Source organism: Aspergillus karnatakaensis (genome assembly GCF_047715665.1).
Source record: "Aspergillus karnatakaensis strain CBS 102800 unplaced genomic scaffold BJY04scaffold_8, whole genome shotgun sequence".
NCBI classification, from domain to species: Eukaryota; Fungi; Ascomycota; class Eurotiomycetes; order Eurotiales; family Aspergillaceae; genus Aspergillus; species Aspergillus karnatakaensis.
This window is the reverse complement of record NW_027395720.1, coordinates 536,974-561,426: the sequence shown is the minus strand read 5'-3', so window position 1 is coordinate 561,426 and position 24,453 is coordinate 536,974. Positions and strand designations below refer to the sequence as shown.

The window sequence follows — 24,453 nt, the reverse complement described above, 5'->3', positions numbered from 1 at the left end:
TTTGATCTGGTATCCAGTCTGGAAAGGTAAAGCATCACTTGAAGAACTTGACATCCTGTCCCTTATTCCACATCTTCGTGTGTTACCAAAGTTAGGGAGACATATTGAGTGGTAGAATGGGTCTGAGTCATGCTCTTGGACAGGTAGAGCCTGTGCTTGGACTTTCCTCCCTTATCTCCACCAGATTCATTGTTCTGATCTTCTTGGGGCTCTGGGCTGACATGAACACAAAAGGCAGTGTCGCAGAGACGTGACTTGAAAAAGAAGTTCTCGAGATTTGCGCCGCTGCTCCTTCATTTCTCAATACTCTTGGGAGCGAGAGTCTCGCATACTCTGTGACGGAATTCAGCCGCCAACCTGTATTCGCCGCTGTTCATTCGTTTTTGTACACGCAAAGATAAGCTTTCGACTACGAGACCAAAACTCGCAAAACAACATCAAGGAGAAATCGAGTCTGTCACAACATTGAAGAAGATGGCCACTCTATCCCAACCAGCGCGTCAAGATGCCAGTGCCCAGTGGAAGAAAAACTTATCAGCGCATGTTATCTGCCCTGAGTGCAAGGAGGTCCCGCCAAACCTAGAGTTCCCTGGATCGCATGAGACCGTTTGTGGCTCTTGCGGGCTTGTGCTTGCAGATCGCGAGATTGATATGCATTCTGAATGGCGTACCTTTTCGAACGACGATCAGAACAATGATGACCCCTCGCGTGTCGGAGATGCTACGAATCCACTTTTGAACGGTGACCAGTTGGAAACTCAGATTGCCAGTGGTGGTTCTGGTCGAGTCCGCGATTTGTACAGAGCACAAAACAAGCAGTCTAGTGAGAAAGCGAACAAAGCTCTGCTTGCTGCGTACAAGGAGATTGGTGCTCTCTGTGATGGGTTTGGCATTCAGAAGAATGTAGCGGACACCGCCAAGTACCTCTTCAAGGTTGTTGATGACGCCAAGGCTTTCAAGGGCAAGTCTCAGGATGTGATCATCGCAGGCTGCATCTTCATCGCGTGTCGCCAGTGTAAAGTTCCTCGAACCTTTACCGAGATTTTCGCCGTCACCAAGGTCACCAGGAAGGAGATTGGACGCATCTACAAGGCTCTTGAGAAGTTCTTTACTAATCAGAACCTTGAACGTGTTAACGCCGTTGTCTCCAACGGTGGTGTTCCTGATCCCAATGACACCTACACTGCGACGACCTCCACCAAGCCTAGTGATCTTTGTAACCGTTTCTGCAACCTTCTCGATCTACCCTACCAAGTCACGAGTGTTTCCTCTGCTTTGTCTGATAAAGTCACAACGGAAGGCAATCTCGCTGGACGCTCTCCTCTCTCAATTGTCGCCGCTTGCATCTACATGGCTTCATACCTCATGGGTCATCCCAAATCCGCGAAAGAGATCTCTCAAGTTGCTCACGTCAGCGATGGTACAATTCGTGGCGCATACAAGCAACTTTACGCCGAGAGAGAAAGCCTGGTCGATAAAGAATGGATTAAGGACGGAAAGGGTGCTCTGAAGAACTTGCCTCCTAGCTAGTTCATCTTTTATCAATGCTTTGGATTTTGATCCTCCACCTTTTCCAGTTCGTCCTTTTTCTTCCCAATTAATTAGAACGTTTGATCTATGAAGCTACCCTTAGGATACCCAAACACACGAAAAAGAGCAAAGATTACAAACAATCCCCCAAAAAAAGGTGCCAGTGCTATCCAGCCAAATCGCCATATGTTTTGCTGTTCCTCTTCGTTTCTTTATTGCATCAGATCCAGCTTAGCTTGCAGGACATTAGCGTTGGAAGGAGGTTTAGTTAAACGAGACTAAATTGAAAGGAGATAGCATCTCACGACTGAACTAGATCACGCTACTGTATAACATAGCGTTGGCATTGTTCGCTGTAGTTCGTAGTGCTTCTAGAATCGGTGCCTTAAGAGTCTTCAGGCAACGCTAAGGCCTGCCCCACAGCATCCCTCCTCCCCTTCGGGAAATCCTGCTCAGGCTTTCTCTTCAGGCTGTTGATCGGGCAATCATTCTCCTGCTTCTCCTTTAAAGTCTCCTTCACGGCTAAGACACATTCATCTCTTTCCTCTCCCATCTCTATTTCCTTTACAAGCTACATAGTCCGTCAAAATGGCCGGTAGGTTCTCTTTCTTTTCGCATACTCCGTCGCATCCCTTAGTAGTGTTTGGATTGCCCCTCCTCGAGACTCAGGGTTCCTTCAGCACGCGTGAACCACCATTGGATGAGTTGCCCATAAGTTAAGAATATATTGCTAATCTATATCTCTTCTTACCCAGACTTCGCCAACATTGCTCGTACGTGATACCCACTAGCAACGCCCCGCAATCATCCAAATCGAACCCCCTCTCTCAATCCTAGGAGCAAACATCTCGAGAGAATGAAACAAAGATAGCATCCTGACTTCGTCCCAACAGAGCAGTTTGTGACATTCTATTACCAGACCTTCGATGGTAATCGCGCCGGCCTCGCTGGTCTCTACGTATGCTTTTACCCCACCCCTCACTCGGCCCAGTGATGCCGAGAAGAGGTTAGGAGAACAATGGGCTGACTTGTATGCTTTGGGTATGGACAGCGCGACCACTCTATGCTCACTTTCGAGACATCTTCCGCTCAAGGTGTTTCTTCCATCATGGAGAAGCTTGGTGTAAGTAGCCGATGCGCAAGGCGCATGTATACTCTACTGCTTTCGCTCTAAGCGGCAAGAACGCACAAGCGATTACCGAACGTTACTCGCATTGGATGACCATTACTAATCTTTTCGAAACAACAGGGTCTTCCCTTCCAGAAGGTCCAGCATCAGGTCGCGACCCTCGATGCTCAGCCCTCAAGCGAGCAAGGTGGTATCTTGGTCCTTGTTACCGGTGCTCTGCTGGTACATCTCTCACCCAATAGAAAAGTAAAGATGGCGGGGCTAATCCTTTTGTTAGGTTGACGAGGAGCAGAAGCCCATGAACTACTCACAGACTTTCCAGCTCCTCCCCGACGGCGCCGGAAGCTACTTCGTCTTTAACGACATCTTCCGTCTGATCTACAACGCTTCTTGAATGACATATCTACAGGGATTTGGTGGGGATGGGTGTGTGTGTATGGGGGTTTAACTGTGATTTTAATGGAGGACTTATGAATATCATGAACTAGAGCATGGGTAATAGCCGCCTACTTCTCTGTCTGTTAGACGGCCGCGATTTGCGGACTGAGAGTAGGCTCTTATGACCATCCGCTTGTGTTAGATTTCGGCTTGGCTTGCTCATCGAGATAAATACAATTGAGGTGCAACTTTTGGCAGTTGTATTTCGTGGTTTGACATATACCCAGAAACTTGAAAGCATTCTAGAGTACATCTAAGGACACGAGACTTATTTACAGTTATGTGCAGAGCTAGCTCAACCAAAAGGAGTAGTATATGGGAATGGGGGTGGCCGGGTAATCGAATCGTGTAGCCAAGGTTCAGCGCCATCGCAAATATCAACGGCGGTCCTGAAGGAGAGGTGTGTCTTCATATGGGCTATCTTGGTCGTCGTGATCAGGGTTACTCTCTTCGGACTCGATTCGGATGCCCTTGTCATAGTCATGGCTATGACCTTTGTTAGGACCAAGATGCTCGAAGAATACTGACAAGACGAGAAGTGTGCCCTGTAGGAAAGCTGTCACAATCATGATTCCCCACGTGCTCCAGCCCTTGCTGCCCATCCGTGCAGCGAGGCTGCCTGCCCAGACTAACGCACCGGGTGTCTGGATGCACATCATTGGTATGCTTAGGCTGCCGACGCAGCGCAGCCTCAGCGTGGTATATATTTGAGGAAAATATTGTATGGAGGCAAGAATGGCCGCTGTGACACCGCAGAAATTCGACCAGGATTGGAGTGAAGCTGGCTGTTTGAAGCCAACGGCTAGGGTTACAATCAACATGATCACTGCATGGACGACACTGACTGTGGCCACGGCCAGCGCGGTCCCGTATGTAGGCCCTGGTTCCTCGTTTTCCGGGAGGTATGGCTCTGTCTCCCGTGGGAAGAAAACGACGAAGAGTGTAAGACTAGAGAAAATCAGCCTTGGCATCTCCTTCTTTTGAAGTGCAACGTACATCGCGAAGAAGCTGAGCCACTGTGTCCCAATCTGCAGGATTCCTAAAAGCCCCGAAAAGCATGATAAGCCGCTGGCATCTTTGCAGCATGCAGCAACTTGCAGGCTCTGTTGCTGCGACACTACGTTTGCCAGCGCAAACGTGCCCGACGTTGTTCCCAACAACACGAAGTAGGGTGAAATCCCGAAAGAGCTCCTTAACTTAACAATCCTGAACAGCTGAGGGAAATAGGAAAAGAGGATTCCAAACACGATGAGGCTGCTCTGGTCAGTTAGAGGTGTCAAGAGGAAGTAGGGAAACAAACATGGATAAAACAAAGTTCTTCGGATCGGAGGACAATAATTTGTCGCACTGCCCAACTAGGGAGTCCATGATTGAGGAATGATGATGCAGACAAGCAGCTTCATATAAATCCCATCTAGTTTGTCTTAGGTATGGGCTGCTGAGGTAGAGTCGTAACAAGCAGGTAGTTATCAGACCACCAGGTAGAACGATAGAAAATCAACACATCGTATCACACGAGGTAGAGACTTTTCAGCAATCAATATGCTTTTTCTTTGCTGACAAAAAGTCCTCAAAGGGCGTCGGTGACCAAGTGCTAAGGAAAGATAATCGATAGTCTAGAGTACGGAGTAGCTCGACTGTCGTGGACGTGGATGGTGGAGAAGAGGAAGCCTAGGTAGGGAGCCTAACTCCGCATTTCCAAAAATGGGCTAGCTTCATCAGGTGCTCACCGTGCTATTCCTGTTTGTGACAGATGTAAAGCAGGGCCCACCGCCTTCTATATTCTGTGCCTGGGCAGTCTATACAAATAGCGTCATCAAGAGATCGATATAACTACCTAAGTCAATCACTATAGATGAAAGTAAAATGTGGATTCAGTCAATCATTGAATGATCGCTAGTTGATCCCGGTTTGATCTAACCAGCCAGAACAATGACACCACCGGTAGACTGTGTTTGGTTGGTAGAACCAGTAATGCCACCCCCGTCTATGACGCCAAAGTCTGTGTATGCCAGTTCTGCATCAATACGTCACTCGCTGGTCATCTCTCAGACCCTGGTTTAAGACCCTCTCAGCTCTCTTCACTTCTTGCTAAAGTCCCTGAATCCATCGAACCATCACCTTTTTCCATTACTTTCGCCCTAGTTTCACTTCCTCATTCCCTCAACCAGCCTCTTGAAACTTTTTCTAAGAGAACCACAACACATTACACCCGACGACGATGAAGCTGCATCTGGCCACTTGGCTGGTGTGCACCCTTGCAACCGCAGATGCGGTTGGCGCGTCTACTTGGTTCGGCAAAGCTGGTGAGTTGGCTGACTACGGTGAAGACCTAAGCGAGGATAGAGTGAGGCCCTCTAGCTAACATACGGAAGTTTACAACAAATGGCACGAGACCGAGTTGGAGCGCTGGCTTTCCGATCATGGTACCTTTCTACCCTCTCTTTATAACCTCACTTAGGACTAACGATTACATCTAGACATCCCCTATCCTTCTCCCGCAGACCGCAAGAACCTTGAGAACGCGGTAAAGACGAATTGGGATGTCAAGGTTCAGAAGCCGCTTGGACAGCTCTCGGGTGGCGCCGGTGACCGCTGGGAGAACACCAAGGAATGGATCTTCGATACGTGAGTATTATCCTCGTATGTAGACTGCTTATACTAAATCGTTGCTAATACAAATCAGCTGGACCGACTCTCAATTGAAGTCATTCCTTGACCGACATGGTATTCCTGCTCCTCAGCCGCGCAAACGTGATACTCTCCTCCAGAGCGCTCGCGAGAATTACGAAACCGTCGCCCAGAAGCTCGGCGAAGCCGCTCACTACCCCGGAAACTGGCTGTACGAGCAGTGGACCGATTCTGATTTGAAGCTATGGCTTGACGAACGTGGATGGCCTGCCCCTCAGCCTAGCACTCGCGACAAATTGATTGCAGCTGTGCGCCGTAACACACGCCTGGCAAGTCTTCAAGCCAAGAACCTCGCTGCCTCTGTTGTCTCATCGGCCAATGCCGCACAGGAGACTTTGAGCGAAGCCTTGTTCAATGCTTGGTCCGACTCCGATCTCAAGAAGTTCTTGGATGAGCATAACATTCCTGTTCCACAAGGCTCCAAGCGCAACGAGCTCGTTGCCTTGGCACGCAAGCACCGCGCCGCTCTCGTTGACCAAGCCTCATCTGCTTCTTCCTCGGCCACATCGACCGCGTCTGATTATATCGGCGCTGCTACCTCGAGGGCTGGCAACCAGTACGCTCGCGCTACTGATAATGCCTCGTTGAAGTCACAGGAAGCCTTTGATACGGCCATTGACTACTGGTCTGACTCCCGTCTCAAGGCTTTCCTTGATGCTCGTGGCGTCCCTGTTCCTCAGAACGGCAAGCGCGATGAACTCCTCGCCCAAGTGAGGTTGAACAAGCACAAGGCTGCTACCGGCTGGAATGCGTGGACTTTTGACACCTGGGATACTGAGCACTTGAAGTACGTTCGGCCGCTTTTCTCTCCGGTTGATGGAGTTTCTAACAGGCAGTACAGGAAGTACCTCGAATCAGTAAACAACAAGGCCGCGAAAAAGGCTGGAGTTACCCGCGATCAGCTCGTCAAGGAAGCACAAGTATCCTACGATAAGGCTGCAAAGGCTGGTGGTGCAGAGCTCGACACAGCTACCTCCTATATCAAGCAGGCGACTGTTAACCTTAAGGACTACACCTTCGACACCTGGACTCAGTCCGACCTTAAAGAGTACCTTGACTCGTACGGTGTCCCAGTCTACCAAGGCAGCCAGCTGAATGAGCTGCGCGCCGCCGCCCGTCGCAACGCCCACTACTTCAGATACGGTACCTCTTCTCCCCAGGGAGCTCTCTATTCCACCCTTAGCAGCTGGTCGCAGTGGTTGTTAGACCAGTTGAAGCTTGGTGCAGCAAGCGGCAGAGCTCAAGGCCAGGAGGCTGCTCAGAACTTGAAGAACAAGGCTGGAGATACTGCTGAAGATATCCGATCTGAGTTGTAATGGTTGGCCGTGAAGGCTATCTGACATGAATGAACGAACGACCTTTTCTTTTTGTGTACTCGAGGTTCTCTTAATGACATGTACTTTAGTTTTATGAAGTGGTTGGTGGGTGGGATGCTAGTTTCAATTCAAGGATTTAACAACTGATTTTTGGAACTCCATTGAGATACACTTTAGGTACCTACGTATCCCACTGCCTAGCCCTTGCACACATAACACCGTAACGAGTTGCCTCTGGTCCCCGCTGTCGTAGATATCAAGAAATGTTGCCAAGTCAGTGGTTTGCTGAAGCGATTTCGAATCACTTTTGAGTATTGACTCGTTCGTCTTGTTTTTCAAGGGGTAACGATGACATCCTACAACTAAACCTAGTTGACACTGCTATTCAGCCAAGATATACAACGCCTTTCTGATTTCATACTCCTCTGGAAATAGCCCGGAGCTTACCTTCTTGCCCAGTTTTCATCCGCCGTGTTCGTCATGGTTTACCACGTCTACAATTTGGGCGCCTCCAGATCGCCCTCAGCAACCAACTTGCCAACCACGAGATACTTCTCCGAGAACCTGTCCTCCCAGCTCTGCAGGTTCTCCAACTGATCCGCATCCAGATCCTTCAGATCATCTAGTGGAGCCGACAAATCCTCCGTCAACATCTCCCGGTCAAAGCTCTGGAACGCCAAACCGCGGGACGCATCCCGGCCGGCAAAGTTCTCGTAGGGGCCGCCCTGCAGTCACCAGACATATTAGCCCCAGCCACACGATCCAGCATCGACATTGCGGACGCCATTCAGCTTGTGTCGCATTCGTACCGGTCCATAAAAGTTCCTCCCAGGAGTAACATCAAACACCCGACCCCTGACGGCAAGGTAAACAGGCTGGTCATTTTCGCCGTTAAAGGGAAGGAGGGTCTTTGGCGTGAAAGTGCGGAAGACTACGGCGGGAGGGGGCTTGGGGAGCGTGGCGGGGACCTTGGGACGGAATTGCAGGTAGACGAGGAATGTGAAGACGGAGAAAAGGAGGAGGTTGATCGGGGAGGCGATTGACATCCTGCCGTTTGAGAGCAAGGGTTAGAGTTGTGATCGCGATGCTTGTGTGCGGGCGTTTGTTTTGAGTGAGGAATGCTTACACCTCTGCTGGCGGAGACGTCCCGACAGTCCCGTCTGCTTGAGGGTTAGTCTGCGGGTGATGAGATGATGTTAGGAGAGGATGAGAGCGAACCTGTCGACATTTTGATATACAGAGAGTCAGTAATAGCAGATTGCGTATGGTGAGTCTTTGTTGAGCAGAGGTGAAGTGCTGATGGATGAGGGGTAGATGTTTGTGTCAGCGTCCCAGGGGTTCGCTGCACTTGCAGGTGTTGGATATGACGGAACTCTCTCGGAGAGGAGGTCGGCACATGACCTTATCATAGCCTGAGGCAGCGAGCTGAGATCACGACTACAAGTGCAACCCCGAGGCAAGGCGTTCGGCCCTCCACCTTTCTTGCTATCTTTTGAACAGCATTCGGCCTTCTGCATCTGCATGGTGGCGTCATGGCTTGATGAGGCCTTTTTGATGCCCGGGTATACCTATACATACCTAACTATGAACGGAACCAAGAGATGCTCCGTATCTCGATTCCACAAGCTATTTATAACCACGGCCAATCCGTTTCACTAGGCCGCAAATTGTTAGCTTTCGGAGCTTGCATACGCTGAAACAGGGTCCTTCATCTCTGAACGCCCAAAATAATAATGATCCGCTCCGTTTGATTACCTCTTGCAAGATCCTGATTCCCGAATCCGGTCCCTAAGGATGTGTGAGGTGGTTGTTGGCCGAGGCCCTGTTGCGCCCTGGGGCCCTCCTTGTCTGTCGTTCGACCAAGCAAACGAACTTCACTCTCAAAATCTTTCGTTCTCATAGCCGCTGGCCGCGCCGCTGCTAATATTATCTCTTTCAGCTTGCTACCTATCTAATCACCTCGCCCACTCTTTTTGTTTTCTTTCTCTGGCTGTTGGCCTCTTTTCCCCTCCTTTGTTCTCGTCTTCTGGTCGCTGCCCGAGAACTCGATTCGAGCACTCCGATCCTCTTGGTCGGCCGATCATCTTCTCTATATACGACGTGCAGGCATGTCAACTGCTTAAAGTACATACTTAGCAGAACACTTTGAGGCTCCTACCTAAATTGCCTATTACCTGGCTCTTGAGGAAGCAGGAGGTTCCACGGATTTCAAGCAAAGCCGCCAAGCCGACATACAACAATTCCTCAGAGCCTCAACTAACCGGCTGGTCAGTGGTCGGATTCCTCATTCCTGGATTTACGATTGGACACGTCAGAATGTGGGGGAAAGTATCTTTTCATCGATCTCGCAAGCCTTCGATTGAAAATCCTCCACCGATCGATACTCAAGTTTACCAACCGGCGCCACTGTCCGTTCCTCGAAGTCGAAACCTCTCTGCGAAAGCGCTACCCACGCTACCAACGTATGCCTTTCCTACGCTTCTTGATTTGGCTAAATATTGATTGCTTACAGTGACGCCTCCAGTAACCTTACTCCGCACCAGCCGGACTCAAACGCACGGGTAGCGTCTTCAATATACTCTAGAGATACTGTGGTCTTGGACCACCACCGCCAACGCTCGATCAGTGATACATACCAGCTGGCTCCACGGCTCGAGCCTCCCAGCTCTGCCCATGGTTATTCTCAAGGAACAAGGAGCGTTGATATATCTCCTCCCGACTCCCCGATCAGTCAAATCCGCAGCCGAAGCAGTTCTCGAGTCTCCCCAATAGAGGATGAGGACATTCAGACGGTTGGTCCCGGCGCTACCGGACACCTAGACAGCAAATTTGCGAGCAATATACCCGTTTATCGGAAGCGTGTTGACTCCCAACCGGAGCGCCCTCAACCGACCCCGCCAGCACCTAGGACAAATGCGACTAGGTGGGACGACTATTCCGGGGAGCCGACCAGGAGCAATCAAGGTAGAATCGGACAAGTTACGCCTAGCAATGTGTCATTTCAAACCCACGTATCTGCTGCTCCATCCTCAACCCCGTCCCACAACTCAAAGCTCTTCGGCTGGGGTAAAGAGCAGTTTCACTCGAAAAAGAAAGTGCCTGAAATCCGAGATCGATATTATCCAGTGAACGAAGCGACGCTTTCTTCTCCGCGAGAGCCCTGGAGAGGACAGAGCGGTCGAGCGCCCATGGTAGCTCCGATACAAGAGAAGCCTAGGAATCGATCGTCATCACGGCTGCAGTCGTCGAGGAGTAATGATCGATTTGGGGAGATGAACACACTGGCTTCTGTTGCTGGGATCATGATGCCGTCTACTATAACGACAATTACTGCTGGTGAAGCAAACCGTAAGCCGGAGCATCGGAAAAGGCCGCATGACGGACGAGAGGCTCATGCGGTGGCCACACGGAAGACTAGCGCCGTCAGCGGTAGTGCCCCGCCGCGCGTCGATCTTGTCTCGGGACCCAGCCTGAGCGACAGTCTGACTGACTTAAGGCTTGCCGGGGAGGATGATAACGAACCCAAAAGCCGCTTCAGTGTAACCACTTATAATCCCACCGAACCCGGAAGCAGAGCTTCAAGCCCACAGCGCAGCATCACTCCGAGCCCACCAGCAAGTATCATTGAAACGGCGTCTCAATCTAGTGATACCGCACGCTCAATCATGTCTCGATCCCGTCCAGTTCCCAGCACTATCGTGCTCAACAAGCGACCCATCAGGAAACCCACACCTTCAGAAATCCCCTCGAACAAGGCGCTTCCGCCAAACCCAGCCGAGATGACTGCCCAAGGTCGCATAGAGATGCTGGAAGCAAAGAGGAACGATCTTGGACGGCGCAGAACAAACATCGACACCATTATTCATGAACTTACCCAAGTCATCCAACCGAGCTCGATTGCATACGACATGGCTGCTCGGGAGGAGGTCAAGAAAACGGTTGCCAGTCTTAACAATGAGCTTGCCGAGATCAAGAGGGAAGAACATGAGATTGGTTTGAAGTTGGTTCGGGCATGGAAGAAGCGTGAGGACGAAGATTTCTATGGTCAAGGCGGCAGTTTATGGGTTCAGAGAGTGACTAGTTGAGCCATCTGTTTGTTTGATTTCGCCCTCGTCCTCTTCCTAGCGCTTTGTTCTACAGCCTCGCTCCTTGCGTCGTTTGAGATTCGGCTGGACATTTATTTACGTGTCTCGGCTACCTCCATTTTTTCTTGGCCATCTATGTCATGTCTAAGAAGTTTTCCAGCCTATACTTCGGCGATAATACGGCGACACTTCACTTTGTACCTGACAGTGCCCAATGATACCCTTCTCGTCCCCTCCCTCGGTCGTTTGGAAGACTTTCTTACTACTATAGTGAAGATGGTTTTTGTGCAGAGTAAAGTCTTGGAAGGAAGTATCAAAAAAGGTGCTCATATGCAATGTAAAGGCGTTGGTATCGGTGCCACCGTGGGAAACCCCATGGTGTCGTGGCTCGTGGATCGTTGAATTCGTAAAGACACAGACTGCATATCAACAGATCATTTCTTCCCGGACTTCTTGATACCCTGCGCGCCTGTGTTCAAAGGGCCCTTGCCCTTGGCCTTGTCTGCGAGTTCCTTCTTCGCCTTGGCGTCTGCATATTCGGAGGTGAATTAGACATCGTACATTTAAATTGGATAAGGAGTATACGTACCGGCTCTCTGCTTCTCCTTGAAGGCGAGTTCATCATCATCAAGTTCCTTCTTCTCCTTCTTAGCCGCCTTGAGGGGCTTGACCTTGCCGCCTAACGATAAGAAAGTAGTCAGCGACTGAACAACTCTACATACAGGTGATAGATACTCAGATCTTACCTTCTCTGCTTGCGCCACCCATAGTGAGGATAGATAAGAAGATGTGAAGTTGAAAAGAGGGATTTGGTTTCTTTGCAGTTTAATGGTGATAGGAATCAGGGAGGGAAAAAAGTGAGCAAAGAAGAGGAGGCTGCGGCGGGGCCGGGGAGGCTAGACTAATTCTGAATCGAGTTAGGGCGAGTCTTTTCCCCGTGACTGAGAGAGGCTCCATCATGACGAAGAAAGTTCGTTTCATTTCGTTTCGCCTTCATCCTCTTGTCTTCCTGTGTTCCACTTGAATCGATAAACAACCTCTTTCCTACTTAAGATCTAACTGCATTCGATAAGCAGACAACTAGTGGCGTTTATACTCAGTTGGTTGGACTTTCTCAATCACTCCAACGACTGCACTTGCTAAAGCAATCTTGCTAACACGGAGTTGCTCATTAAAGCTTTCTGGTGAAGCGAACTGGGTAGTTAACACGACAAACCATCCCCTACCATGGCAACACGCAAATCGAGGTCTCCGTCGACCGCCTCTGAGGGCGAAATCATCGAATCAGGTTCGGAGACGAAGGCAACTACGTCGCAATCTCCCCCTAATGGCACCAGCGTTGACCGTCCCCCCAGAGATAGAAATGCACCCATACCGGGATCTCAAGCGCTGCTGGCCGACTCGCATCAGTACAATCAAAGACCCAAGAGCAGGTCAAGATCCCGATCCCGCTCTCCACACCGAGTACCTAGGGGAGTGAAGCGCTTCCGGCTCGAAGACGAATACGAGGTCGATTATGGATTTGATGGCGGTTATACTCGTCGAAAAAGGCCGGGCGCCCCACCCGATGGATTGCCCGATCGATTGTATATTCGACCACCTCAGTATCATGACTTTGATCGTCAGATTAGTTACCATCCGACTGTTCGATACGGCAATGGCTCCGCACGGCCGGAGGATTTGCGCCCTAGCTCGCAAACCCGATCTTCATACCACGAAGGCCGGACACGCAAGCAATACGGTGATGATGGCTTAGAGCCGCGGAGGGAGCAGACGAGTGACCAGAGGCGGCGGGCGGGTAACCAGAGAGAGCAGACGGATAGTCGGGGAGAGCAGACGAATAGGAAATCTTCAACTGAACAGTCAGTGATCGTACGGGGTTATCCCCCTGCTGTCGCTCAAGAGTCCAGAAAAGATGCTGAAACTCTAAGAAATCAGGTTCAGGAGCATTTCCCGGGCGCTGCAGCTAATGGTCATGATCGGTATGTCTTGGATCTCGGTTCAGTACCAGCATACTAACAAGTATAGTGTGAATGAACCAAGTGGTGAGCAGGAACCGATCGAACCTCTTGACGAGGCTGCCCAGCTTGAGGCTCGTCGCAGACGACGCGAAGCTATAAAAGCTAAATATCAAAGCCAGGCTACGCCGCTGCGAATCCAAGCTCTGGCCCTTGCCGATAGAGATTCGACCCCTGAGAGCAGCGAAGCTGTTACTCCGAATAATGAGGCACCAGGTAGGCGTGATCTCTGCCTGCAATCCGATACAGTCGATAATGATTTTGCAGACTCGGCCGGCCTGACTCCCAACGAAATCAACGTGGACCCATTTCCCGAGTTTAGCATTGGCAAAGACGCTGATCTAGTCCATGAAAATGCCGCAGATGGCGCTGATAAAGACGAGCCTTCAGCTGCTGACTACGACCCCACTATTGACATGAAAGCCGAACGAGAAAAGCACGTCAGGGAGGAGAACAGCGAGGTCTCCGCGGCAAGCTACGATGAGACAAAGACCACCAAGCAGGACGTGCTTCTTCCTGATGCGCCATCAGAGCCAGAAACGAAGACGCAAGCTCCTTATGATATGTTTGCCGAAGACGACGACGACATGTTCGCTGAAGAAACCGAAGAAACTGCTCAGCCTGCTCATGCATCCGCAGCCTCTGCTGTACCGCTAGCGCGTGAACTTGATATAAGCATGATGGATAATTGGGATGATCCCGAAGGTTACTACAATCTTCGGATTGGTGAGTTGATTGATGGACGCTACCATGTCAAGCAGAACCTCGGCAAGGGCATGTTCTCATCCGTAGTACGAGCAACTGACTCGAAAACCGGAAATACTGTGGCAATTAAGATTATTCGACAGAATGACACGATGAAGAAGGCTGGTTTGAAAGAGATCAACATTTTGCAACAGCTGCAAGAAGCAGACCCAGAGGACAAGAAGCACATGATCAGGTTTGAACGCAGCTTTGAGCATAAGGGACACCTGTGCATGGTTTTTGAGAATCTCAGCATGAATCTGCGAGAAGTCCTGAAAAAGTTTGGCCGGGATGTAGGGCTAAACTTGCGGGCTATTCGGGCATACGCGCAGCAGATTTTCCTCGGGCTCAGCTTGATGCGCAAGTGCAATATTCTCCATGCTGATCTGAAGCCTGATAATCTCCTCGTCAATGAGCAGCGCAACATCCTCAAAGTGTGCGACCTGGGGTCAGCATCCCCAGCTTCGGACAATGAGATCACGCCATACTTAGTCAGTCGATTTTATCGTGCCCCAGAGATCATTCTAGGGATCCCCTACGATTACGCTATCGACATGTGGTCGATCGGTTGCACCCTGTTTGAGCTCTACACCAGCAAGATCCTCTTTACAGGGCGAAACAACAACCAGATGCTCAAGTCGATCATGGAATGCCGTGGCAAATACCCGCCTAAGCTCCTCCGGCGCGGCTCCCTCGCTCACCTTCACTTTGATGACATGTTGAACTTCCATAGCACGGAAGAGGACAAGATCACCGGGCGACTCGCCACCCGAGTGATGGACTTCAAGAAGCCGACGCGGGATCTGAAAACCAGATTGATGGGTAAGGGTACGCGCGGTATGACGGATAGTGAAGCTAAGGAGCTGGCGCTGTTTGTGGATCTATTGGACCGGTGTCTGAGTCTCAACCCGGAGAAGCGGTGCTCCCCAGCGGAGGCGTTGAAACACCCTTTCATTTCGCGGCCGAAGGGCTGAGTGTTTCGAGATTCGGAGCACATTACATAGTAGATGATATCATTCTTGCACATTACATTCTCGATAAAAGACACCCTCGTCGCACAGAGTACAACAATCAAGTGATTGATTAGTGGCGAAGTTGAACAAACTGTACGAAGGAACGAGACAGCCTGGGGAAAAGGCAAGATTGGTTGGTGGCGACGACCGCAGTACCATATTCCCTGAACTGAGGGCAAGCACTTTCTCAAACAGTTGCTGCTATCAATAACTATACTCTAGTACATTGATGGTTGCCTCAACTTTGGAATATCAGGCAACCAGCAGCCAGCGAATCGCCGTTCAACCGACCATGAGGTTTCAGCGTCCGTGTTTTGTATAGAAACCTACCAGCCCCGCCCAATCAATGATAAAACGTCTGATCACAAACTTAGGTAGTCCTCCATATCTGATATCAAAGGTCATAAAGAAGAGGTTGGTGTACTCCATATACCCCAGATAAATGTGATGAGGCCAGCCACGTTGCAAGGCCAGCCGTCAGTCAGACAAAGCTGCGTGAAATCAGTCCGGCCGGTGGCGGGCGATCGAGGAACGGTTGAACCAAAGCAGGCGGCAGTCCGCGGCAGCCCAAACAAAGTACGTCTTGATCTGCGATTGGGCTAGATGACTGATGACCGAATCACGTTGAAAATTGAGATCTTTCTCAGATCTGACCCTGGCGTGTGGTGACAAAAGGATACATAACTCCAGTTTGCTGGTGAACCGTGAGCGGAAGGGGAAGGAAGGGGAGCCTCCAATGAGAAAATCCCCCGAGTGTTTGCTTGGAGGGGGATGATCTCATGCGCAGGGCAGTAGGTAAGTTTAGTTAGTTCTTACGCAGGCAAGCAAGCAAGCAAGCAATCCAGGCAGACAGAGAAAGAAAGAAAGAAAGAGATGAGGTGAGATTGTTCCCAGCCTCCGACTCCAACTGCAGTAGTAACAAACCTCAGACTCAGAGAGAGAGCACAGACAATGTTGCTTCAAGCCTTCAACATCCCCCACAACGACCTCCCATGAATCCAAATCCAAATCCAACCGCCCAGCCTTGTTCTGGACTGCAAACGTGGCATCAAATCTGCGACTACCAATTATCTCTTGCAAGTTGCCGCCTCACTTTATCAGAGTTGGCGCTAAGGGATGTATTGTATGGTATCGTATCTTCCTTTTTTCGCCCTCGCCCTGGTCCTCGTTCTGGCTCTGCTAACTAACTAGTACTAGTCTACTGTCTAGCGCTCCCTTAGCGGGGAAGTCGTTGACGGTTGCGTTGAGCACTTGCTTCTATTCTTGATGCTGTTCCACTAGTTACTAAGTACTCCTGTTTCCAAGGCACCGCCTGCTCCAGGAGTTCCAGTCACCAGAGTGGCCATGGCTCAAATGCTGGGCCGGGCCTTCATCCACCAACTGCGAATGCACAGTCGACACCTTAATCTCAGCAGATTAAGGAGGGATCCACCTGGCAAGGCTCGGTGATTCATGATGGGGGCGACCTGTGGCAATTTTGATATCTGATTCTGGTCGGCTGCTGCCTTTGGGCAGGGCGATGGTCCAGTTCGAGATTTCTGATGAAATGTGGTTGACGGCTTGAGTGGAGGCAAGGCTGGCCGATATATACTCCGATTATTGTCGAGTGTAGTAGTAGTTGTAATAGCTGTGGTGGAGGATGCAGCCTGACTGCAGTGCCACGGCCAGCCTTTCGATTGCTCGTTTGTACGAGCTTGTTGTCTGTTCAAGTCTTCTCCAGCTCTTCCAGCTCTCCAGCTCTCCAGCTCTCCAGCTCTCCAGCTCTCCAGCTCTCCCTCTCCATACTCTGGACTTGCATGAGCATGAACTTTGTTATGAACGGAAAAAGACGGTGTGCCATTCAGCCATGAATCATCAGCGCAGTGTGAGTGGGACCGTCACACTCACAGTCTGACCACACTGCCCCAGAGAGGCGATCGAGTCTGCTGGTGCTGACCAATGACAGCATGGCCGATGGAGCTGTAACGTGCAGTGTTACAGGCGTAAGTTTTGGAAGCAGCGGTGGCACCCTCTCTTAACAGATTATCATAATCTATTATAATTTACCCTTGGATTAATTACTCTAACAAGCCAGCTCCTTTTCCTCTCTCTCTTCCTATCCTCGTCCTCGTCCTCGACCTCTCTCTCTCTCCCTATCCTTCTCTCTCTTCCTCTTCCACCTCCACCTTCACCTGCTTGCTTCCTTTCTCTCTTCCCTTCTCGTGTCTATATATCTAGTATTATTGCCTCTCCTTTAATCTGGATTGCCGGTCAACAAACAACAATCACAACACCATCCTCATCCGCCTGGCTGTGCAACCTAACATTCCCAACACTCTATACCCCAAGGATTCCTGGATAGCTCTTGACCGACTTCATTCCTTCCATGGCTTCCTAAACATAGCATCCCCCTGCTCTGTCCGCCCCTTTTGGTCTCTGTTGGTCGCCACTTTCGTCCTATCTAGATCTAGATCTATATCTATATCTATCACTCCCAGGATCCCATCCCTCTGGACCACCACGACAACAACCCCCTCTCCAGCTTCAGGATTGTTCTACTTCTCAAACAAAACCATGCTCGCCCCGCCTGTGCCCTTCATCTACCCTCATGCTCTCCCTACCCCTCCTCCATCTCCCCCAGTCGCCCGCTGCTATGCCCCGGAAGAACGTCTTGGGCTGCTCCTAGCCAACCGGCTGGAGCTCACCAGCATCCTTGGAGTTGGCGCCTATGGGGTCGTCTACACCGCGGTTGACATTCACACTGATGTCATGTACGCTGTCAAGGCGCTCAACAAGACTGGCCTGGATCCCCGCCAGCTCAAGTTCCAGCAGCGCGAAATCAAGCTCCACCACATGGCCAGTCAGCATCCCAACGTCGTCTCCCTAGTGCGCATCATGGACTCCATTGACTGTACATACGTTGTTATCGAATTCTGTCCCGAAGGGGACTTGTTTTCTAGCATCACCGACAAGAACCACTTTGTTGGAAACGATCCCCTGGTCAAGCGCGTCTTCCTGCAGATCCTGGATGCTGTGCAATACTGCCACTCACTCGGAATCTACCACAGGGACCTTAAGCCGGAGAACATTCTGGTCACCGACCAGGGACTGACGGTCAAGTTAGCCGACTTTGGCCTTGCTACCACGGATTACCTCACCTCTGACTTTGGTTGCGGATCTACCTTTTACATGTCGCCAGGTGAGTCTGACGCTGGTGGATGGAGAGCAATGCTAATCCTCGCAGAATGTCAGCAGCCGAACCCTCGACCCATGTCGTACTACCAATCTGCACCGAATGACGTCTGGAGCTTGGGTGTGATTCTCGTCAACCTGACATGTGGTCGCAACCCGTGGAAGCGTGCCTCGATCGAGGACTCGACCTTCCGCGCCTATCTCAAGGATCCTTTCTTCCTCAAGTCTATCCTTCCCCTGTCAAACGATCTGGTCTGCATTCTCAGCCGCATTTTCGAGGTCGACCCATCCAAGAGGATTACCATTCCGGAGCTGCGCCAGATCATCATGGACTGCCCCCGCTTCACTCTTAATCCGATGACTCCATGGGGTTCGACCGCCGGACCACTCGTCAACTACGTCCACCCACCACAGGTGCCTGTCAGCTTTGTTGAAGATGCATGCACTCAGTCCTCCACTTGCTCTTCCGGCTCTTCTCAATACTCCGACGCTTTCTCTGCTGTGTCCGACGCCTCTTCCTATACCGAAGGATACCCCGACATCGATAGCATGTCGTCCCTCGGGCTGGACGAGACTTGCGATGATTTCGCGCAGGCGGATATCGCGTGCAACGAACCCGCACCACTAGTCACCGGCCCACAAGGCCCGCTAGTGATCTGTCAACAACCCTTCGCCTACCCTCTTCCCGTCTGTTAGCCGTCACTTCACGATTTACGCGATATCGCATTATTACACCTTACCATCATACCCATACCTTCTTGGACTTTTTCTTTCGACAACCGACATCTTTTGACTCATCTGTGTATTATTTCCCCGGACCCCGGATTTCTTACTGGACATACGCTTAATAGCTTCTGGCCGTCAGATCCATGGATTCCCTTGGATAAAGGATATCCTATGGCCACTGGACTGTCCAAGGATAAAACCTTCTGCCAGTCTGGATCACCCCTGGACCAGAACCGGATTGTTATGATATAATATCTCTTTTCATTGTTATCAGGGAGGATCACTTCTGGATATATTGTATCTTCACCCTGAAGTTTTTTTTTTTTTGTGTCACGGAGCTTGGAGTTTGGTTTGCTGCGGCACTGTGAGAAAATACCCCGGAGATGAAGCATGGATGGGATATACTGTTGTTTCACTTTTTGTTTTGTTTTTTTTTTTGTCTGGAGTTGGACGGTTGTTGTTACGTCAACCACCCGATTGGGTGGAAATACCTTATACCCGGAGATCTTATACGCAAGGGAAGGCACGCTGGACTTCTGGTTATATAGTCTGGCTCGGTGGGCTCAATACGATGCTTGTGATAGACCTTGAGTATTGCTTTTGCTTCGAATCTCGAGGTTTTATCTACAACCTTGTCGAAACCCCGCTTTGGGAGACATTGTCTTCTGTTGTCTTTGTCCATGTACAGCTCCATCTACTTGTCTAGCTTTTCCTCCTGTATACCCACCATGTACACTAACTACTAAGATACCCAACCGAATGCACATGAAACCAACCATAGATTCAACATTATCGAAAATGAAAATAAAAAAAGTCCAAAGAACCTACATATTCCTCCCCCCAGTAACCCTGATCGTCTCCCCATTAACATAACTAAACAACGGACTCGCAACAGCCAACACACTCCTTGCAGCCTCCTCAGGACTCGCCGGCCGCCCCAGCGGAATATCTGGATATGTCTGTTTCTCCCCCTGCCGCTGCCCAATCTGCTTGCCAGGAATGCCCAGCGCGACCTTTGTGCCGTCCGGGGTCGTAATGAAAGCGCCGGCCTCCTTGGCCGCCGTAAGTCTGGTCTGCACGAAGCCGAAAGCGATCGTGTTGCTCCGGACGCCGAACTGCGGGCCCCATTCTTTGGCGATTGTGCGCGTGAGACCGACGACGCCAGCTTTGGCGAGCGCGTAGTTTGCTTGTCCTCTTGATCGCGGATCCTTGTTAGTGTGGCAGTTCTATACTGAGAAGGAAGGAAGGAAGGATCTGGCGAACATACGCATTTCCGTGGATTCCACTCGTACTCGAGATGTTGATGATCACTCTAGGCTCGCCGTCCTTGACGCGGAAGTACTTGGCCGCAGCGCGGATCAGCTTGAAGGGGGCGGTGTTGTGCACTGCGATCATGGTGTCCCATTGTTTGTCTGTGATCTAGTCCCGTCCATCCTGGTCAGCAACTCAACCTGAGTAAGGGTAGAGATGGACAGAGCTACCTTGTGGATAACTCCATCCCACGTAAAGCCTGCATTGTTCACAATCACATGGATCTTCCCGCTGCCAAACTCCGCGGCCTTTTCAACAAGTGTCTGGATATACCCGTCGTCGAGGATGTCGCCGACGACGGCGATGGCTCGTCCGGCTTCAGCGGCGTTGATTGCGTCAACGACTCCCTTGGCCTTTTCTATACTCTCATGTTAGTGTGCATGTATTTTGGATTACGAAATGCGAACGCACGGCCATCAATATCAGCAACAACGACCTTGGCCCCCTCGTTGGCGAAAAGCCGCGCTGCTTCGGCGCCGATGCCTTGTCCTGCGCCGGTGATTATGGCGACCTGTCCGGCGAGCAGGCCGCGGGGGAAGTTAAGGTGGGCGTTGATCTGGTTGAGGCGGGATGCCATTTTGTTTTTCTCTCTCGTCTTTATCTTTAGAATTCTTTACAGGCTATAGAGAGGAGTTTGTTGGGGGGTGGTTATGTATGTAGGTAGCCGCCGAGGGGGTTCTGGATTGCCGAGGCCCGTTCTAAGAGAGCCGAGAGCCGTCCGGTTGGTCTCATCAATTCACCGGGAACAAAAGAAACAGTACAACAGGGCAAGGTGTTCAATGCAAAACAGGTGAGAGAGATTAGATTACTATTACGTGCTAAGCGCAAGCAGCAGGTGCAGGTAAGCCGCAAATACATTCTGCCTCCGAGATTGCATGGAGGAAACTGTCCGTCATCGCCTCAGAACCCGCAATGATCTGCTGCAGCCAGTTTCCTCCTACCCCGTCTTCAATCCCCGCCGCAACCTTGAGAAGGCCGAGCGTCTCCTTGCAGAGAAGGAGCCGGCCGCGGATGAGGAAGCGGCGGACGCGGCGCGTCTCATCTGGGCACATTTCGTACTCGCCATAGCCGACAGCCTCGCGCTCTTTCGGTTGAGGAAGAAGCTCGTATGAGGCCCAGTAATCGAGCAACTGCAAGGCAAGTTCGAGAGTAGACATGCATAGTATTAGACTCGTGTCGTTGGTGCTGTTGTCCCTAAGTCCGTGGCCGCTCGGGCACTGCAGGAACCCGCGACACACCGAGATTGCCGCCTGCACACCTTGGAGCATCTGATCAAACCGGAGCTGGGCTGGGTTGACGACCATTTGCCGGAGGTGGTCGTGATAGAAGACCAGGGTCTCTCCACAGTCACATGTCGGACGCACGGCGCTTGGAATGTGCACAGCCAGAGGGAAGCTGGTCAGTCCTTTGGTGATGAACTCTTTTTGTAGAAAGGTTGGTGACATGGAGGCACAGGGGTTCTCTGTGACGGACTCTCCGTAAAGCGATGGATATTCTGTGCAATCGGACAGGAACATTGATGCATCTGGGATTTCACCCAGTGGGCTTTCCGAGAGTTTCTCGGTTTGCAAACTCTACGCGGGTTAGACAGGATGTGGATGTAAACGGGTATATGGAGGGTCTCGCCCACCGTGTCAGTGTCGCTGCGTGTATAAGGACTCGGAATAGCCTCAATACTCCTTTTAGGCATGCGGGCGCCGCCGCTCTGGGCAAATGAAGCCTTGCTCTCCTGTAGCTGCCCGAGTTTCCGCAGGGTTGACCGGTTTTTGCTCCCCTTTGGCTTGCCGGATCGATTAGCGACTCGATACCGACACGGGAGTCCATGGCGAAGGCAGCGAATGCACGTATCCTTGCCGGATAGATTGCATTTCACCTTTGACTGCCTACAATTCTCACACGCAGTCCGGAGCTTCGGGGTTTCTCCATTGCCGGAGGACGCGCTGGACTCAGTAAGCATCAGGATGAATCTGAATTCTTGATGGGTGAAGGTCCATGCAAGGGCGACCGTAATAAGCCGGAGAAAAAAAAAAGCACAACTTGCCGTCAGCCAAGTACCGCCAGCCGCTTTGATTATATATACAGATCAGTATATTCTTGACGCTGCAGACGCATACTTGACTGACGACCCGAGCGCAGATGAAGTCAGCCGTTGTGACACCCCAGATTTCATCTGATCCACCTCGCACGGATCCAACCAGGTCAATCTATGGCGATATCTGCAGGCTCCGCAGTCCAACTGACCCCAGCGTCTCAAAAACCTAAGCAATCGAGGCCAATCAAGGCACATCATCGCCTGTTCCTGATAGGATGCCAGCCCGGTCAAGCCCGGCTATGCCGATGAATAAGCTTAGGTGCAACGTCATGTACAAGGCATGTACAGCGCAGTGAGAATTGGAGGTCGACTAACTCTATTACCTTGAGCGGTCCCAGCGAAAAGCACATTGTTTTGATGTAGTATCCAATGTGCGGATTCATCAGCCGAGGGAAGCATACTCGGGACAACGCCAGCGCACCATGTGAGTTGTAATCAGATGCAGCAGGCGAGGAGGCCCTGTTTGGCTTGCGACACGGCGTCTGCGGTGAATTCAGACTCGACAACTCGACAGCTCGCTGTCCTTGCTTTCTCTCGCTCGCTCTCTCTCTCTCACCGGCCTTGCTCAGAAATCTCTGGTTTGGTCATAGGGTTTCTCCGAGCTTCGTTCTTCCCTAGAACTGCTCATTTTAGGGCAAACTCAACTACTCATAGTCGCACGACTCGCCATAGGAACCATTCTGGTTGGACAAATCTCATATGGTGAGCGTCAGCGCCATAACATCACCGTCCAATTTGTATTCGACGCTGGAATTGGATTGTTGCAACCTCTGCTCCAAGGTAACATGCTATCCACTCAGAGCTGTTTTGCTTGTTCGTGTGATCAACGAGTCTGCCTCGACGAATCACAGAGCAAACTCTAGCGGGCAGCTTCCTGCAATGCCGCTATGTCTATAATCAAAAGCCCTCAAGAGTCCTGTCAGATGAGCAACCGCGGCGCAGACGACGAGAACATGAAAGATCTGATGCGAACTTCCCCAAAGATCAAACACCCCTGGTCGCAGCCGTTCGGGGATTCGGGCTGCATATATCCCGGCTCCCAAGATGTACAAAAATCCCTGGAGTAGAAGCCAGCCAAGGCCGATCTGGCGCATCATCTGGTCACGCCCGTAGAGCTGCAGCCCGTGGATCACGGGAAACACCGCTGACAAGCCCATTCCGACAAACATGGCTGCACGGAATGGGCGCCAGCGGGGGGTCCGGAACTGAGGGAAGATCGATACCACAACACAGCCAAGGCCAATCGTGCAGATCATCGTCCAATATAGCCTCTGCAACTCAGGAACGCAATAGAAGCCATAGTATACGCTAGGAACGAAGCTACCCACAATCAGTCCTACAATACCAATGTAGTCGAACGTGTTCCCAATGCGTGCCACAACCGGGGAGTGGTTCGAGATGGTATGGTAGAACGCTGACATGCCCAAGCAAAAAGCGGCTCCTCCGAAGAAGCACCCAAAGGCGCGGATATCCCCATGGGTGGCAGATTCATAGCGTGGCGCAACAACCCGATAGAGTTGGAAGGCGGCAGGTACCGCCAGTACAGATGGCAATAAATGTGTATATATGTTGACAGTCTCGTTGTGAATATATGTCAGGGACTGGAAGGAGCCGAGAAAGGAGTAAGATGCTGGTCGGTAGCCCGTGTGGATATGATGATTATCGCGCTGCCAATGGGGCAAGTCATCCCAGTGAAGGAGCGATCTGATAGCCCGAGGAGGGTCTTCCAGCACTGCAGTAGCGACAGACGCTGTCTGACAGCTTCCTGGGTCCTTCTGATTGCTCTCGGTAGGACGACGCTGACGAGGTGACATCTCGAATAAGCAAAAGTAGAGAGAGCAAAACTGAGAGGCGAGGTCAGATGTAGATAGGTAGGTAGATCTAGATGTTCCTAATTAAAAAAATAATGATTAATATCATATTATTTGATGCAGTCAAATCTTGTAGAAGAGAAGAAGTTGTTGAGCTCAACCTCGTCGGGTCCATCCAACAATACTATCCTGTTGAGGAGCGGACAAACAAGACAAACACATCCAATCGATGGACTGACTGCTCTGCTCCTCCGCACTCCGCTCCGTCCACTACAGTACTCGACAACTCTGGCATTCTCATTATTGCACAGACCAACAACGTTTCTTGCACACTCTCAGCTGCAAGACGCTTCCACTCCTTTGATTAATTGCCATTAT

The 24,453-nt window shown here is 50.9% G+C and overlaps 12 protein-coding genes across 12 annotated transcripts; 6 read left to right on the top strand and 6 right to left on the bottom strand.

Annotated features, from left to right (window-relative positions):
* Positions 1-160: 160 nt before the first annotated feature.
* On the top strand, positions 161-1,853 carry BJY04DRAFT_159407 (transcription factor SUA7). The gene has a single exon (XM_073709021.1). It carries the CDS (start codon positions 475-477, stop codon positions 1,528-1,530), a length of 1,056 nt encoding a protein of 351 aa, XP_073574901.1. The 5' UTR covers positions 161-474; the 3' UTR covers positions 1,531-1,853.
* Positions 1,854-1,961: 108 nt separating this feature from the next.
* On the top strand, positions 1,962-3,264 carry BJY04DRAFT_159372 (nuclear transport factor 2 family protein). Its single transcript, XM_073709020.1, has 6 exons — positions 1,962-2,125; positions 2,286-2,303; positions 2,424-2,488; positions 2,582-2,653; positions 2,780-2,881; positions 2,937-3,264. The coding sequence occupies exons 1-6, from the start codon at positions 2,119-2,121 to the stop codon at positions 3,051-3,053; spliced, it is 381 nt and encodes a 126-aa protein (XP_073574900.1). The 5' UTR covers positions 1,962-2,118; the 3' UTR covers positions 3,054-3,264.
* Positions 3,265-3,474: 210 nt separating this feature from the next.
* Positions 3,475-4,465, bottom strand: BJY04DRAFT_214964 (PQ-loop repeat-containing protein; the record flags this gene model as incomplete). The annotated part of the gene is made up of 3 exons (XM_073715359.1): positions 3,475-4,045; positions 4,094-4,351; positions 4,398-4,465. 3 exons carry the CDS (start codon positions 4,463-4,465, stop codon positions 3,475-3,477), a joined length of 897 nt encoding a protein of 298 aa, XP_073574899.1.
* A 734-nt stretch (positions 4,466-5,199) lies between these two features.
* On the top strand, positions 5,200-7,251 carry ish1 (double-strand break repair enhancer MSC1). Its single transcript, XM_073710188.1, has 5 exons — positions 5,200-5,403; positions 5,473-5,523; positions 5,578-5,725; positions 5,784-6,575; positions 6,630-7,251. Exons 1-5 carry the CDS (start codon positions 5,319-5,321, stop codon positions 7,102-7,104), a joined length of 1,551 nt encoding a protein of 516 aa, XP_073574898.1. The 5' UTR covers positions 5,200-5,318; the 3' UTR covers positions 7,105-7,251.
* A 347-nt stretch (positions 7,252-7,598) lies between these two features.
* BJY04DRAFT_214962 (cytochrome b5-like heme/steroid binding domain-containing protein) lies at positions 7,599-8,332 on the bottom strand (the record flags this gene model as incomplete). Its single annotated transcript, XM_073715358.1, has 4 exons — positions 7,599-7,829; positions 7,914-8,151; positions 8,231-8,264; positions 8,323-8,332. 4 exons carry the CDS (start codon positions 8,330-8,332, stop codon positions 7,599-7,601), a joined length of 513 nt encoding a protein of 170 aa, XP_073574897.1.
* Positions 8,333-9,024: 692 nt separating this feature from the next.
* Positions 9,025-11,602, top strand: BJY04DRAFT_159361 (uncharacterized protein). The gene is made up of 2 exons (XM_073709019.1): positions 9,025-9,566; positions 9,629-11,602. The coding sequence occupies exons 1-2, from the start codon at positions 9,421-9,423 to the stop codon at positions 11,187-11,189; spliced, it is 1,707 nt and encodes a 568-aa protein (XP_073574896.1). The 5' UTR covers positions 9,025-9,420; the 3' UTR covers positions 11,190-11,602.
* Positions 11,603-11,623: 21 nt separating this feature from the next.
* Positions 11,624-11,957, bottom strand: BJY04DRAFT_214960 (translation machinery-associated protein 7; the record flags this gene model as incomplete). The annotated part of the gene is made up of 3 exons (XM_073715357.1): positions 11,624-11,718; positions 11,779-11,868; positions 11,936-11,957. 3 exons carry the CDS (start codon positions 11,955-11,957, stop codon positions 11,624-11,626), a joined length of 207 nt encoding a protein of 68 aa, XP_073574895.1.
* A 459-nt stretch (positions 11,958-12,416) lies between these two features.
* Positions 12,417-14,925, top strand: BJY04DRAFT_214959 (putative serine/threonine protein kinase (Prp4); the record flags this gene model as incomplete). Its single annotated transcript, XM_073715356.1, has 2 exons — positions 12,417-13,171; positions 13,218-14,925. The coding sequence occupies 2 exons, from the start codon at positions 12,417-12,419 to the stop codon at positions 14,923-14,925; spliced, it is 2,463 nt and encodes an 820-aa protein (XP_073574894.1).
* Positions 14,926-17,517: 2,592 nt separating this feature from the next.
* On the top strand, positions 17,518-18,831 carry BJY04DRAFT_214958 (serine/threonine-protein kinase; the record flags this gene model as incomplete). The annotated part of the gene is made up of 2 exons (XM_073715355.1): positions 17,518-18,142; positions 18,188-18,831. 2 exons carry the CDS (start codon positions 17,518-17,520, stop codon positions 18,829-18,831), a joined length of 1,269 nt encoding a protein of 422 aa, XP_073574893.1.
* Positions 18,832-19,673: 842 nt separating this feature from the next.
* On the bottom strand, positions 19,674-20,832 carry BJY04DRAFT_181318 (SDR family NAD(P)-dependent oxidoreductase). The gene is made up of 4 exons (XM_073710187.1): positions 20,584-20,832; positions 20,343-20,530; positions 20,129-20,280; positions 19,674-20,055 (listed from the first exon to the last, which is right to left on the bottom strand). Exons 1-4 carry the CDS (start codon positions 20,747-20,749, stop codon positions 19,686-19,688), a joined length of 876 nt encoding a protein of 291 aa, XP_073574892.1. The 5' UTR covers positions 20,750-20,832; the 3' UTR covers positions 19,674-19,685.
* A 158-nt stretch (positions 20,833-20,990) lies between these two features.
* Positions 20,991-22,129, bottom strand: BJY04DRAFT_214956 (uncharacterized protein; the record flags this gene model as incomplete). The annotated part of the gene is made up of 2 exons (XM_073715354.1): positions 20,991-21,746; positions 21,803-22,129. The coding sequence occupies 2 exons, from the start codon at positions 22,127-22,129 to the stop codon at positions 20,991-20,993; spliced, it is 1,083 nt and encodes a 360-aa protein (XP_073574891.1).
* A 910-nt stretch (positions 22,130-23,039) lies between these two features.
* On the bottom strand, positions 23,040-24,359 carry BJY04DRAFT_158929 (hemolysin III family protein). Its single transcript, XM_073709017.1, has one exon. It carries the CDS (start codon positions 24,076-24,078, stop codon positions 23,110-23,112), a length of 969 nt encoding a protein of 322 aa, XP_073574890.1. The 5' UTR covers positions 24,079-24,359; the 3' UTR covers positions 23,040-23,109.
* Between the last annotated feature and the right edge of the window lie 94 nt (positions 24,360-24,453).